This window comes from Symphodus melops (assembly GCF_947650265.1).
Source record: "Symphodus melops genome assembly, chromosome: 13".
NCBI lineage: Eukaryota > Metazoa > Chordata > Actinopteri > Labriformes > Labridae > Symphodus > Symphodus melops.
This window is the reverse complement of record NC_136703.1, coordinates 24,520,281-24,534,377: the sequence shown is the minus strand read 5'-3', so window position 1 is coordinate 24,534,377 and position 14,097 is coordinate 24,520,281. Positions and strand designations below refer to the sequence as shown.

The window sequence follows — 14,097 nt, the reverse complement described above, 5'->3', positions numbered from 1 at the left end:
TGAATGAATGGCAATTGCAAACAAAGCTAATTTATTATGCATGCACAAGGAAAGACTGCATTCATCTATTATTTAGGTGTGGCCATCAATAAAAAGGTGCTCTATTTGCAAGCTATATATAGATGTGAATATAAATAAAATCTGTGAAAATCACTTCCTTTTTTTTTCTCTTTTTTTTGTGCATGCGCTCAATGCACCTGATGAATTATCAATGATGCAAAATGGCTGCATGTTTGTGCAGTACACAGGATGCTTCCATCAGCTGGGTGTCCATGTTGCAGCTTAGACCTGCCATGATGGTGTATACGCTCACCCCGGCATGCCAGCTCTCTCCAGCTCTCCTCCCTCTTTGTCCCAGATTCCCTGCAATGATGTCATTCAGTGGGCCGATCACGTGGCCTCATGTCTGCCTGTCACTGACTGCCTCTGCTGTTCAGCTGCACAGAGAGCTTGGGTGTGTTTCCTTTGCTTTCAGTCTTGTTTGAGGAAGTGAAATTAACTGAAACTACTATTTTCACACAGTGGCCATTTTTGTCTGATGTAACCCCTTAAAATGGGAAGCAGTGTTACGTTTCAGTGCTGTGCTGCTCCAGGTTTTCAAATCATTTATGGTGGGAACCTGACAAATCATTTTCAGTGTTTTTTGATCGATAAGCTGCTAAAGAGATAATAGATGACTACAATCCAGAGGGATATTTCAAGTTAAAACTGAATAAACCTTTGATTTGATTACCAACAGCTTATGTAAGCCTTTCTGACTAACGTTACAGTTAAATAGTGTTTTATAAGAGGGTGGAAGGCTGAGTGACATCACTGATTGGAAGACTATCCCTGGTTGGGCCGTATTGGAAATGCTGACTCTCTCCAACTTTTGGTCAGCCTAACGAAAGGCAAAGAGCTGAGGCAGGTCTTAAGCATCCGGTCCGCTACAGCGGATGCTACAGCTAGATCGGTCAAACCCCAAATTATGCATACGGTAACATATGGCCCTTAGTAAACTGTGTGGTTGGAAAGTGGAATCATTATTTTCTAGATAAAACTAAAGGAAAGGCTTGGTAAATGTTATTTAGGAATTTATAGCTTGCTTTATATCGTAATTGTTTGTTTACCGCCATCAAACTTACTGTTAGCTAGGAAGGCTTAAATGCTAAATTAACTGTCGTCAGTGATAGCTAATGATTTATTAAATACAGTTTGATCTTAAAACGTGGCTAGAAGGGGCCTAACCAAAGAGACCAGCTATGAGTGAGGGATTTAGGCCTCCTTTAATGTTCGGAAACAAAACTTTTTGGAGAGCCGACAGAGGATGCAAGCTAACATGCTAACCCGGCTAACTGTTAGCTAACATTTTTTAATTCATACTTTTCCTTTATTTTCCTGAAATCACTATCAAATGATCTGGTACAGTAAATGTTGGACAGGCAGTTTATAAATAATGTCCTACGTTGCCTAAAGTGGTTATCAATGTTTTTGTAGCTTGAATGAAAACCCCGTATCCCCTCGATTTTCACTCCTCATTGGCTTTCCTGTTACTGAAAGCAGCAGCAAAATTATCATTATGGGCCAAACGAGTACAACATTAAACATCATTTTAAGTTCCTATACTCTGAGGAGTACATCGGAGTCACTGTGAATATGGTTAAATGCAGTCGAGTGTGATTAATTCAAATGACCTTTGGCATTTGAATTAGATGAGGGCTTTAATTCTTAAAATTAAATCCCAGCCCTTGGACATGCCTAAAATCCTGCAGGGAGTGACAGAAATAATAAAGACTTTTGAAAAGTATAGCTGAACCTTCAGACTGGACAAAATCCTTGATTTCGTACGAACATTAAACTTCCCCTTTTGACACAAAACCAGTGTTTTAACGTCATTTATCCAGCAGGGAAGTCCGGATGCATCAATTTACGACCAGATTTTTGTGGTTGTTGTACTTAATGTGAACTGCAGGGGATGAAAGAGGACGACAGGAAACAACCATGGTTTCCAGCCAGGGCTTCTTCACAGAAAATTCTCCATAATCCTCCCCCTCCTTCCCATGTTTCTCCTCCTCCAGCAGCTGTGAGACAGACAGGCTTTGAGCAGCTGCACACCAAGAGGAGAGAGGGAGGGAGGTGGGGAATGCCAGAGAGATGGGAGTGGTCCTCAATGGCATGAAACTGACACACTGCATCCTGCAAAGAGAGAATATGATACCAAAGTGATAAAGCGTGTTTTCCATCTGTCTTACTGGAGACTCCCTATGTTGTCAGATAAAATGCCACATTGTTAGCTATTAAATAAGTCGATATGTGACCGGACTGGTAAGAGTGGTATCATGTTTGCACGGTGGTAGATGGAGATAGAAGAGAACTATAGAGGGCGAGGAGGTGAAAAGCATGCACACAGGAAAAGGAAATAGCATTATTATCAACCAACGGAATCAAGGATGAAAGTGGCAGCTGACTGAGTCATCAGGGGAGAGGGAGACATGATAGATAAACATGTTAAAGCCCAGAAATGAACTTAAATTGTTCAGTATTTTCATTCTAACTAACTATATATATATACATACATACATTATATATATGAATCAGTAAACAGAATCTGGATGTTTTAAGCTGCCTTACATCGTTGTCATCCTTTTGTTGTAGCAACCAAGCTGCTTAACCGTCTGCATTCCTCTGCTATTCTTTCGGTCGGCTGTAGAATAATTTATGGCCTCTGTTATTGCACTTTAAAGTTTGAAACAGACACAAACACAGCTGCTGCACACACACATCAGTCACATTACTATGTGAATGCTTTTAGATGTATTGTGTGGGGGGGGGGGAAGAGCTGACCCACAATGATGGATCTAGGTTCCCGCAGAGCCACACCCCATCATCCTTATGATATTGTTTTCTTTTGCTTCAGAAATCAGTTTTGTTTTAAAAGGACACCTACATTTGAAGATGACAGTTTCCATCATGTTGGAAGATTTTGCAAAAGAGGAGGCTGAGGAGCCAAAAATCCCCCCCAGCAGAGGCAGCTGTCCTGCAGCTTGTTAATGCTGCCATTTAAGCGAGGTCATGTGACCACCAGATAAAGGCGGTCTATGTGGATACTAGGCTGTATCCAGGCAACTCCGTTATTCATTTCCTAGCAACGGTTAAACCTTGGGAGGAGAGCTGGGGGTTGGGTGTCTGTGGCTCTCATGCGGCCTACATGCCCCTCATAGAGTACATGACCGGCGCACTGTGGACACATTGACCTGGTTTATCTTCACAAGACTCAAAATAAAATAATAATACAGATCTTATCAATAAACTGCTACAAAGAGACATTTCTAAAGATGAAGGATGATGTACAAACTGCATGATGAAGCCTATATGCTGTAACAGGTGAACAATGTGAAAGAGGAAAAAAGTTCTGCACAAATTAATAAATTATCTTGAAAAAAATGTCGATTTAAAAATAAGGATTAAACTATTTTGGACATCTTGTATACACGGCTGACAAATTAGTTTAAAATACAGGTTCATGTGTTTGTTATTAAAGGTATATAAATGCCATTTTTGTGTGCAAAAAAAAAAAAATCAATAGAAAGCTGAGCTGAGTGATTGTTTTTCTGCTAACAGATGCTCAGTCATTAATCAACTCTATTATGCATGGTGCCTGACCCAAAACAAATAAATAATAATGATTGTGCATTTAAGTGGAAGTGCAGAATCAGTTCTGTCTTATTACAGTCAATTCCTGAAATAATTCTGATTATATGTTGCAGGTTTATCTACATTTGAACTCTGGATGGTTATGCAAGGAGGTTACTGGGTGCGTCTGGTACCATCTTGCTGGATATTACGCAGCATTCTCCTCACGATGGGTGACGCCATGCTCGCAGCACAGTACCAGAGGATGTCGGGATTCGGGTGGGGTCTTGAAGGCGGGGATTGTTACAACGGATCCACATAATCCAATAGAAAGAAGCGAACGAGTTCGAAGAGTCAGATTGACAGGAGTTTGACCAACAGCGTGTCTCAAGCCACTGCCTCCGGCTCTGCACTTGCATATAAACCACTATCCATCCTCCAGAGCACCATTGTGTCTTACATCGACCCCATAACTGTCGATTTGTAAGACTCTCTGTCAAGGAGCTCCTGCAACCCTCAACCGCGTCCACAAAATAACAAAATGGTGAGGCATTTTAAAGATGTTTGATAAACAGCCATAGTTTAGGTTCATGTCTTTTTAATTATGTGATTTATGGTGATGAATATGAGATCAGGTAAAAATGCAGAGTCGGATTGGGAGGTTGAAGGATTATAAAGTAATTAAAAAGGTCTTAAATTAGTATGCTGTATTGTTTTTACATTTGGTGTAAATACCTTGGATGTGTCTTTCTTTAACCAGAACAGTTATCATATTGTGTTTTAAAAAAGGGACAATTGGCTCCCTCATGTGGAAACAGTAACATGGAAACTCTTGTGTTGGTTTTGGTACCCGGCTGGTCGGGTTGACAGACCTGACGTCATATTTACCGAGAAATATGGCGGACCAGAGCAAATGTCCTGAGCAGTTAAATTTAACACATATTATTTTGCAGCGTGCATATTTGTTAAGGACGTTAAACTTTTAAACCCAAAGGGATTTTACCGAAGTTAGATGAGTGTCTTAACTCGAGTAGCTGAACCTTCCGAGGGGCAAGTGAATGCAGCATTAAACGTTGCGTGCTGACTTAACAATAGACGTTTCCAGAAGATTTGCTGTGGACAGGATTGATATTGTTAGTGAGGACCCTTCACCAAAGTTCTCCTGGGCATGACTGAGCCTCATTTCATCACTTTTCGTGACAGCTGCCTTCTTACTTAAAGGTGTACTGTGGAGTTTTGAACCGAGGAGATGTGAAAGTTGGAGAAATTAACAAAATTCTGTGGGATATGTTCATGCACTTTATACACAATGAGTTCCCTGTAACTCTGTATGCAGATACAGTGCAACATAAGAAGTTATGGTGGGCCACAACAATAAATCCAAAACTCTCCTGGTAGTTTAAAAAAATATATATATATAATCTCCAAACAGTGTTAAGGGAGTGGGAACCTTGTTTCCTCTTTGAATACAGTTTGTGTCTGTAGTTCAGAAAAATACAGTGTAGAATTATTTCACATCTCCAAATTTACACAACCAAATCTACACAGTGCACCTTTTAAAGGTGATTCAATTACAGGGGGGGTAGAGAGCAGCGCTCATTCCACACCCACAGAAACCCTATCCGTTCGGGGAATGGATTAAGTGCACTGTTCGCACAACGCAAGGCATTAAAATTTAATGCTAGCAATGGAGACTGCATTAGACGTCTGTTGAGTGCTAACCAATAGGGATGCAGGGTAAAGGATGTACACAGTTTTGTGTTGTTGTCTTTCAAAAAAGTTTGAATAACTTTTCTTATTTTTTGTGTTTCCACAGCGTGAGTGTATCTCCATCCACGTTGGTCAAGCCGGCGTCCAGATCGGCAATGCCTGCTGGGAGCTTTACTGCCTGGAACATGGGATCCAGCCGGACGGACAGATGCCCAGTGACAAGACCATCGGAGGAGGAGACGATTCCTTCAACACCTTCTTCAGTGAGACTGGAGCTGGAAAGCACGTCCCCAGAGCTGTTTTTGTAGACCTGGAGCCCACTGTCATCGGTAAGTGTCAGCATTTCTGAGTGACCCTTAAAACAGCAAAGTGAAAATTAATCATTAACAATTTTAATCTTCAACTTAATCAATGTGTTTTTATTCTATTAGATGAGGTACGCAGTGGTACCTACCGCCAGCTGTTCCACCCTGAGCAGCTGATCACTGGTAAGGAGGATGCTGCCAACAACTACGCCCGTGGACACTACACCATTGGAAAAGAGATCATCGACCTGGTGCTGGACAGGATCCGCAAGCTGGTGGGTAACTTGATGTCAGGAGGTATTCAAACATAGTTTTGAATAAAGATATTAGAATTGAATGAAATGGCTCTATGATAAAAGTGCTGACTGTCTGTCCCTCTCTGTGTCTCTTCAGGCTGACCAGTGCACCGGTCTTCAGGGCTTCCTGGTCTTCCACAGTTTCGGAGGTGGCACTGGTTCTGGTTTCACCTCCCTGCTGATGGAGCGTTTGTCCGTCGATTACGGAAAGAAGTCAAAGCTGGAGTTCTCCATCTACCCAGCTCCCCAGGTGTCCACCGCTGTGGTGGAGCCCTACAACGCCATCCTGACCACCCACACCACCCTGGAGCACTCTGACTGTGCCTTCATGGTCGACAACGAGGCCATCTACGATATCTGCCGTAGAAACCTCGATATCGAGCGTCCCAGTTACACCAACCTGAACAGGTTGATCGGTCAGATCGTGTCCTCCATCACGGCTTCCCTTCGTTTCGATGGCGCCCTCAATGTTGATCTGACAGAGTTCCAGACCAACTTGGTGCCATATCCCCGTATCCACTTCCCTCTGGCCACCTATGCCCCCGTCATCTCTGCAGAGAAGGCGTACCATGAGCAGCTCTCAGTGTCTGAAATCACCAACGCCTGCTTTGAGCCAGCCAATCAGATGGTCAAATGCGACCCTCGCCACGGCAAGTACATGGCCTGCTGCCTTCTGTACCGTGGTGATGTGGTGCCCAAAGATGTCAATGCTGCCATCGCCACCATCAAAACCAAGCGTACCATCCAGTTTGTGGACTGGTGCCCCACTGGTTTCAAGGTTGGCATCAACTACCAGCCTCCCACTGTAGTTCCTGGTGGAGACCTGGCCAAGGTCCAGAGGGCCGTGTGCATGCTGAGCAACACCACTGCTATTGCAGAGGCCTGGGCTCGACTTGACCACAAGTTTGACCTGATGTACGCTAAGCGTGCCTTTGTTCACTGGTATGTGGGTGAGGGTATGGAGGAGGGAGAGTTCTCCGAGGCCAGAGAGGACATGGCCGCTCTGGAGAAGGATTATGAGGAGGTGGGCGTTGACTCCGTGGACGGCGACGGAGAGGAGGAAGGAGAGGAGTATTAAATGGAACAAAAAAGCCCAAGTGTATCACACAGTAATTGTGTTCTTGAATACATTCCTTTAAAAAAGTGTTCGTATCGATTACAGTTGTTACTCTCCAGACTAAAGAAACACCTGAATGTCAAGTTTGGATTTGTTCTAAATAAATTCCCTTTCATAAGTTAACGGGTTTGTGTTTTATTGATATATTCTGTGTGAATAAGCATATGAAATGTAAGTTATAAAGTTTGAGCTATCCCCCTATAGACTTGTAGCGCTTAGCATTTAAATCTTAATACACGTAGCCTTCATAAGGAAAATAATACTTGATTAAAACCTAGAAATAATGGTAGTTGAATAACTTATCTAAGTTTTTAGGTCATCAACACCAAACAAAAATTATTATTTCCCTTTGGGTTTTATCAAGGATTCATGTCATCTGAACTCTAAAGCTCAACAATAACGCTCATCATGTGTATCCCATAAATCAATACACGACCTGTTTAATTTTTAATGATAAGTATGAGTATTATAAACTTGAGTGCACTACAGACCATTAAAAAAAACGAAGTCTTTCTTCCAGCTTGTAGATGGAAGTCAGACCTGTGAGGGACGGTGTCAGCTGGTTCAAGGAAAAGAAAATGTCAACAGACTCCGACAGTTACAAGGCAGAAAACCTCAAACAGGTGCTGCGGTGACTCACATCACCTTCAGCGGAAATGTTCACTTTAATGTGGATATAAACTGCTTAGTAGACATTTTTTAAGTCTGCTGCAGAGCTCATGTTGCTGTATGGAAGTAGTCCCTACCACACCCCAATTCACATGCAACAAGACGGGGTTCTGCCTCCTGCAATGTATCCTGGCTTGTATGCTATAGGAACCAACTCACTGTACATCCCTTATATTATAAACTCCACCCACATAGCTCTTTAAAATATGACCACAACAAATAGCTTCCCACTAACTTTGTTCCTCGATGTGATTTTGTTCCTGTAATGTGAGTTCAAAAAATGGATTTGATGTGAAAGTAAACTTCAAAATCAAACCTTCCTGAAAATCTCTTTTGACTGTAAACAAATGTGTAAAGTCATGGGAGAATTTATTTTACTTGTGGGAAAATGTTGAAGTCGCATTTCTAAGGCAGACATGTCTGACCTAGATCCCCCCTGTCTACCCGCGTTAATCCTGCTGTATATGCCGTGGACATGGTGTCAAATCACAGCAGAGAGCAGCACAAATATAAAGGCGGGGTCATTCAGGCGATCATTAAAAAAAAACAAAAAAAAACTGGTGGTGATGATAAAGGTTTATTTATGATGCAAGGATTGGGAGAATTCAAAGACACATTCAGTGATGCCCTCGTGCTCTGCAGTTCATTCAAAGGGTATTTAACAAAAACACGTTCTATCTCTGAAGAACCAACACCCTGGTTTGAATGGTCCACTTGTGAAAAAATGTTCCTTATCAAAGTATGTGTTCCCATTTCAACAACGAGAACTGTCTTTTTCTTCTTCTTCTTCTTTTTTTAAAAGTGTGCAGATGGCCCGAGGTAGTAAACAAATCAGTAATCCAAATCAGCTTTGCCTGCTCCCCACTGTGAGTTGCCTCTCCATCCACTTTGCTCATAGGCTGGTATCCAGATTGGAGTTGACTGATGAGCTTTACTGCCTATATTAGATCTAAGGATTCAAATAGCATTTCCAGTTCCACGGAGACCTCTTGTGGCTGTGATGGGAGAGAGGAAAAGAAGGGAAAAAAATGGAATCAAAAGAGGGCTGTGGCCACGGCTGTGCTCATGTATCAAGCTGCAGCCGTACTGACAAAAGGCCTCGATGTAACTCTTAATAAATATAAAACAAACAATCAAAACCAACTACAGTGAGACACACAAACTCACAAATTAAGAGATCACACATGTAGCGTATTTGACATCTGTGTGTTCGATCAAATGTGAGTGTAAATGTGTAATACTCTCAGTTTGCTGCTTTGAACTTGTTTGTCTTTCTGCGTCTGTCGCGTTTACATGATCAACTTTATTTTACACACACAAACATGACGTCCAAGTCACAAGCCGTTTACGTTAGACTACAAAAGGTACAACACCACAAATCTGAAATTGTCTGACACTCAGCTTTTCCTTTAGTTTCTAAGAGGTAACTCAAACAATATACTCACTGTACCAATTTGACTTTTCAACAAATGAATAAAGCGACTGAAACTTTGAATCTGTGTGTTTGATATCTGATGTTTTTGTGAGCAGAAGTTGTGACAGTTTTTTTTGGTCAATATTGTTGATTTGTGTCGTCTGGGATTTCTGGCTGTCTCTGGGTCCCCTGACGTTGTTGTTGGTGTTGTTGTTCCTTTTTTATTTATTTTTTAAGTTTGTGGACATTTGTGGAGAAGCTCTCAATAAAGACTTGTGCCAAAAAAAAAAATCCTGTTCTTCTGCTGCTTTAAGAAAATGCAGATGTGAGGAAGAGTATTTGTTGTTCTCTTTTAATGTAGCTATTGTGTTTTGCTTGTTGTCCCTCATGCTATGCATTGCATATTATTGTCCTCCTGTTATTTACCGTGAAAGGCCTCCAGACAGTGGTGTAGCGCAGGGTCTACACACGGAGTGAACCCACTTAGAGTCTCCATAGAGAATAAATCTCCTCTGATTCAAACCTCTGATTGACTGAAACATATTCTGTAGGATGCTCCATTTTATTTCCGAGGATGCTGAGGAGACGACCCTCTCCACCCTGTCTCTGATTGGCTAGTCTCTGCTGACTATGCAAGAAGAGTCTAGTCTGACATGTCTGTTTATAACAGAGGCAGTTTATCCTCTGCTTGACAGGTTGCTTAAAAAACATTTTCTGGGAAAATGAAGATTATACGCATTTCCTTAAGCACTGCCTCCAGACATGCAGGCGATTACATAATGTTTTGTTATATTTTGTATCATGCAGGATATGATTTTCTACAGTGTTGATGGCGTTTCCAAATGTGGTCGACGCACTTAGTGCTGTCGTCCTTTGTTTAGTGGCGTTTTATGGTAGCCGACGTCCTGCGTCACTTTTTATGGCGCAAAGACTGGTGCCACCACCTTTCATTTTTCTTTGTAATAAAAAAAGATCTCTGTCGTTACACACTGTTGTCCCCCTGGCAGATAGATAACTCAATAAATAAAAAAAGAGGACAAGTGTTTCGTTTAAACAAATGGGAAGAGAGCTCGTGTGGCTCTCGGCAAATGAGATTCAGCTGCGCGTGCCCCCGCCCGTAAGCCGAGTATAAAAGCTTTGGTCGGCAGACTTTTAGGGAGCAGCTTCTCACACAGGACTCCTTGGCAGCCGCGTGTGAGAGTTCAATTGTCCTCTTCGTCTTTGTCTCATCCTCTTCGGACACAGCAGCGTCAGGAATCATGGTAAGATTGACCAAAACCTAAACGTGGACTATTTGGCTCGCGCAGGCTCGCGCGCCTGTTTGCGGCAGATTTTTCTCTGCGCAGTTTGCAGGTTGGGGCAGATCGGATTTATCCGTAGTCTTGTCACGTTCCTCTGATCCACCATCATTGAAGGGGCCTGGCTGCTCCCCACCCATCCACCTCAGCTTTTCTTCTTCTTCTTCTTCTTCTTCTTCTTCTTCTTCTTCTTCTTCTTCATACGATCTATGAATCAACCATGAGTTGATCTGTAATATAAAACTCAAATGTGGATGAATCTATTCTGTTTGGCTTATGTATATATTTTTTTAATATAAATTAATTATTTTTCTTTATTAATTTTTTCATGCAACTATTTTTTTCTTCTGTATTTCAAATGTATTCCTATTTAATTCTGTGTGATAAATGGATGATTTAGCTTTTTACCTTTTTTTTCTTTTTTTTTTTTTAATGACATATTCTCATTGCCCTTGTTGTGCATTGGTCTCTACATCTGATCTATTTATGTATTTTACACCTTTTTGTCGTTTTATGCCTTTGTTTTATATTTATGTAAGACATTTGGAATTGTATTTGGTTTTGTATGAAAGGTGATTTAATAATGACGCTGTAATTTTTTATTTGTGACGCATGCGTCTGGTGAGCTGGTTATGCTGCTGTGGCGTCTGCCTCCTCACAATGAGCTCATTATCCCCTCTTACCTTTTTTAGAGCTCAGCTTTGAAGCTGCAGTTAACATGTGATAACTAACCTGAATCATTACATGAGACATGAAATTAGTATTTTGAATTGTGACAACTTGTCTTTGTTTCCGCAGCGTGAGTGTATCTCCGTGCACGTTGGTCAGGCCGGCGTCCAGATCGGCAACGCCTGCTGGGAGCTTTACTGCCTGGAACATGGGATCCAGCCGGACGGACAGATGCCCAGTGACAAGACCATCGGAGGAGGAGACGATTCCTTCAACACCTTCTTCAGTGAGACTGGAGCTGGAAAGCACGTCCCCAGAGCTGTTTTTGTAGACCTGGAGCCCACTGTCATCGGTAAGTGTCATCTCCACTGGCTAAACATTAATAGAGGAAAATAAAGTTGATGTATATCTGAATTAAATATTTTCTATTGTCTCCTTAGATGAGGTACGCACTGGTACCTACCGCCAGCTGTTCCACCCTGAGCAGCTGATCACTGGTAAGGAGGATGCTGCCAACAACTACGCCCGTGGACACTACACCATTGGAAAAGAGATCATCGACCTGGTGCTGGACAGGATCCGCAAGCTGGTGGGTAACTTGATGTCACGAGGGGTCCATTCCTAATTTTGAATAATTATGTAATAGCTCTATAATAATAGTGCTGACTGTCTGTCCCTCTCTCTGTCTCTTCAGGCTGACCAGTGCACCGGTCTTCAGGGCTTCCTGGTCTTCCACAGCTTCGGAGGTGGCACTGGTTCTGGTTTCACCTCCCTGCTGATGGAGCGTTTGTCCGTCGATTATGGCAAGAAGTCTAAGCTTGAATTTTCAGTTTACCCAGCTCCCCAGGTGTCCACCGCTGTGGTGGAGCCCTACAACTCCATCCTGACCACCCACACCACCCTGGAGCACTCTGACTGTGCCTTCATGGTAGACAACGAGGCCATCTACGATATCTGCCGTAGAAACCTCGATATCGAGCGTCCCAGTTACACCAACCTGAACAGGTTGATCAGTCAGATCGTGTCCTCCATCACGGCTTCCCTTCGTTTCGATGGCGCCCTCAATGTTGATCTGACAGAGTTCCAGACCAACTTGGTGCCATATCCCCGTATCCACTTCCCTCTGGCCACCTATGCCCCCGTCATCTCTGCAGAGAAGGCGTACCATGAGCAGTTAACGGTGTCAGAAATCACCAACGCCTGCTTTGAGCCAGCCAACCAGTTGGTCAAATGCGACCCTCGCCACGGCAAGTACATGGCCTGCTGCCTTCTGTACCGTGGTGATGTGGTGCCCAAAGATGTGAACGCTGCCATCGCCACCATCAAAACCAAGCGCTCCATCCAGTTTGTGGACTGGTGCCCCACTGGTTTCAAGGTTGGCATCAACTACCAGCCTCCCACTGTAGTTCCTGGTGGAGACCTGGCCAAGGTCCAGAGGGCCGTGTGCATGCTGAGCAACACCACTGCTATTGCAGAGGCCTGGGCTCGACTTGACCACAAGTTTGACCTGATGTACGCTAAGCGTGCCTTTGTTCACTGGTATGTGGGTGAGGGTATGGAGGAGGGAGAGTTCTCCGAGGCCAGAGAGGACATGGCCGCTCTGGAGAAGGATTATGAGGAGGTGGGAGCCGACAGTCTGGGGGAGGAAGAGGAGGATGAAGGAGAGGAGTATTAAAGCAGCATGCACCCACTTCTAACTGTAATCTGCAGTGTGCTTAAAAGTCAAAAATAAAACTTGATTATGACTGCAACGTTGTTTGGTATTCATTATAGGTTGACTGTCCACTTGGGTTTCAGGGTGTTGCTAAAATGTACTGCTGAGTCACTTCAACTAGCTGTTACGCTAACGTTCAATAACTGCAGATTGCTTATAAATACTCCAAGTGACGCAACATCACTTTCTCTATAATCACTTTGAAGATCCCTAACTTTTACGTTTTTAAATTTTTTTTTTTTTAAATGGGATTATGATGAGCAGTGGACGATTTCACGCGCATCCTATAAACTTCAGTTTTGCAGACGGCGTCCTGTGATCAACTTTATTCCAATAGATTAGTTTCTTTAAGTTAAGATGCAGCTTTAAAGCGCTGAAGTCAATGCATGCTACAAATTCAGACGAGGCGAATTCATCAAAAAGTGGGGATCCTCTGTTGGTGATGTGAGGAAGTCGAGATCTACTGCACAGGTAAGGGGGTTGGGATTTAAAGTAAAACCACCACGTACCGGGTTTGATATCTTCAATGTCATATTTCTCTTAAATTTGAGAAAGATGGCTGCACTTAGTTTTCCTGCTTGAAGTAATTTAAATGAACTTTAATCTTAACGTTCTCCACATGTAAAGTTCATTATAATAAAGCACATGAGCGGTAGTGTTGTACTTTATATTAGCGCTCATGGCGTGCCTAATATCCAATCAAACAACTCGGTGTGAAATGACCGTTTGAAAAGAAACCGTATCCACAAAATGATCCCTCAGATTATTAATTGAGGTCCTTTTAGCTCCCAGCTGAACCAACAGATCACTGACTCGGTTAAAAATGAACTTCATCTGGATGACATGAGTCAGCAACTAAATTAAACAACACTACAGTATGACACTAAATGTCATACTGTAGTGTATGACATGACACTAAAAACAACACTAAACACTGTATGTTGCTTTTCTATATCTCCTTGTTTTTATCTTTATTTTTAATAGCCTAAGTGTTGTTGTTGTTGTTGTTGTTTTTTTGTATGTCAGGACTGGACCCCAGGAAGACTAGCTGTCGTCTTGGCGTCAGCTAATGGGGATCCTTTTAAATAAACAAACAAACAAAACAAATAAACAAATATACCTCATGAAACATCAGTCCTGTCCTCGGAGCCATTTTCATGAAGCACATGTAGTTTATTTACATTTGGATGATGTCACTTTGTAGTTTCATCTGTAGTATACTTTTGAATGCAAGTGTATGTTATGTTTTTTTTAAAATATTTTGCATCTCAAGAGTGTAGGATGCAAACACCA

The 14,097-nt window shown here is 42.4% G+C and overlaps 2 protein-coding genes across 2 annotated transcripts; both read left to right on the top strand.

The window, feature by feature from the left end:
• The first annotated feature begins 4,030 nt into the window (after window positions 1-4,030).
• Window positions 4,031-7,161, top strand: LOC306834415 (tubulin alpha-1A chain-like). The gene is made up of 4 exons (XM_079360311.1): window positions 4,031-4,156; window positions 5,429-5,651; window positions 5,754-5,902; window positions 6,021-7,161. Exons 1-4 carry the CDS (start codon window positions 4,154-4,156, stop codon window positions 6,999-7,001), a joined length of 1,356 nt encoding a protein of 451 aa, XP_079216437.1. The 5' UTR covers window positions 4,031-4,153; the 3' UTR covers window positions 7,002-7,161.
• Window positions 7,162-10,254: 3,093 nt separating this feature from the next.
• LOC306834351 (tubulin alpha chain-like) lies at window positions 10,255-12,841 on the top strand. Its single transcript, XM_079360217.1, has 4 exons — window positions 10,255-10,385; window positions 11,220-11,442; window positions 11,531-11,679; window positions 11,785-12,841. The coding sequence occupies exons 1-4, from the start codon at window positions 10,383-10,385 to the stop codon at window positions 12,763-12,765; spliced, it is 1,356 nt and encodes a 451-aa protein (XP_079216343.1). The 5' UTR covers window positions 10,255-10,382; the 3' UTR covers window positions 12,766-12,841.
• The last annotated feature ends 1,256 nt before the right edge of the window (window positions 12,842-14,097 follow it).

Bases quoted from the DNA above. Each gene is read 5' to 3' on its own strand.
- LOC306834415 (XM_079360311.1), top strand. The intron at 5,652-5,753 runs GTAAGTGTCAGC...TTATTCTATTAG, and splicing joins CCTGGAGCCCACTGTCATCG to ATGAGGTACGCAGTGGTACC. The intron at 5,903-6,020 runs GTGGGTAACTTG...GTGTCTCTTCAG, and splicing joins TGGACAGGATCCGCAAGCTG to GCTGACCAGTGCACCGGTCT.
- LOC306834351 (XM_079360217.1), top strand. The intron at 11,443-11,530 runs GTAAGTGTCATC...TTGTCTCCTTAG, and splicing joins CCTGGAGCCCACTGTCATCG to ATGAGGTACGCACTGGTACC. The intron at 11,680-11,784 runs GTGGGTAACTTG...CTGTCTCTTCAG, and splicing joins TGGACAGGATCCGCAAGCTG to GCTGACCAGTGCACCGGTCT.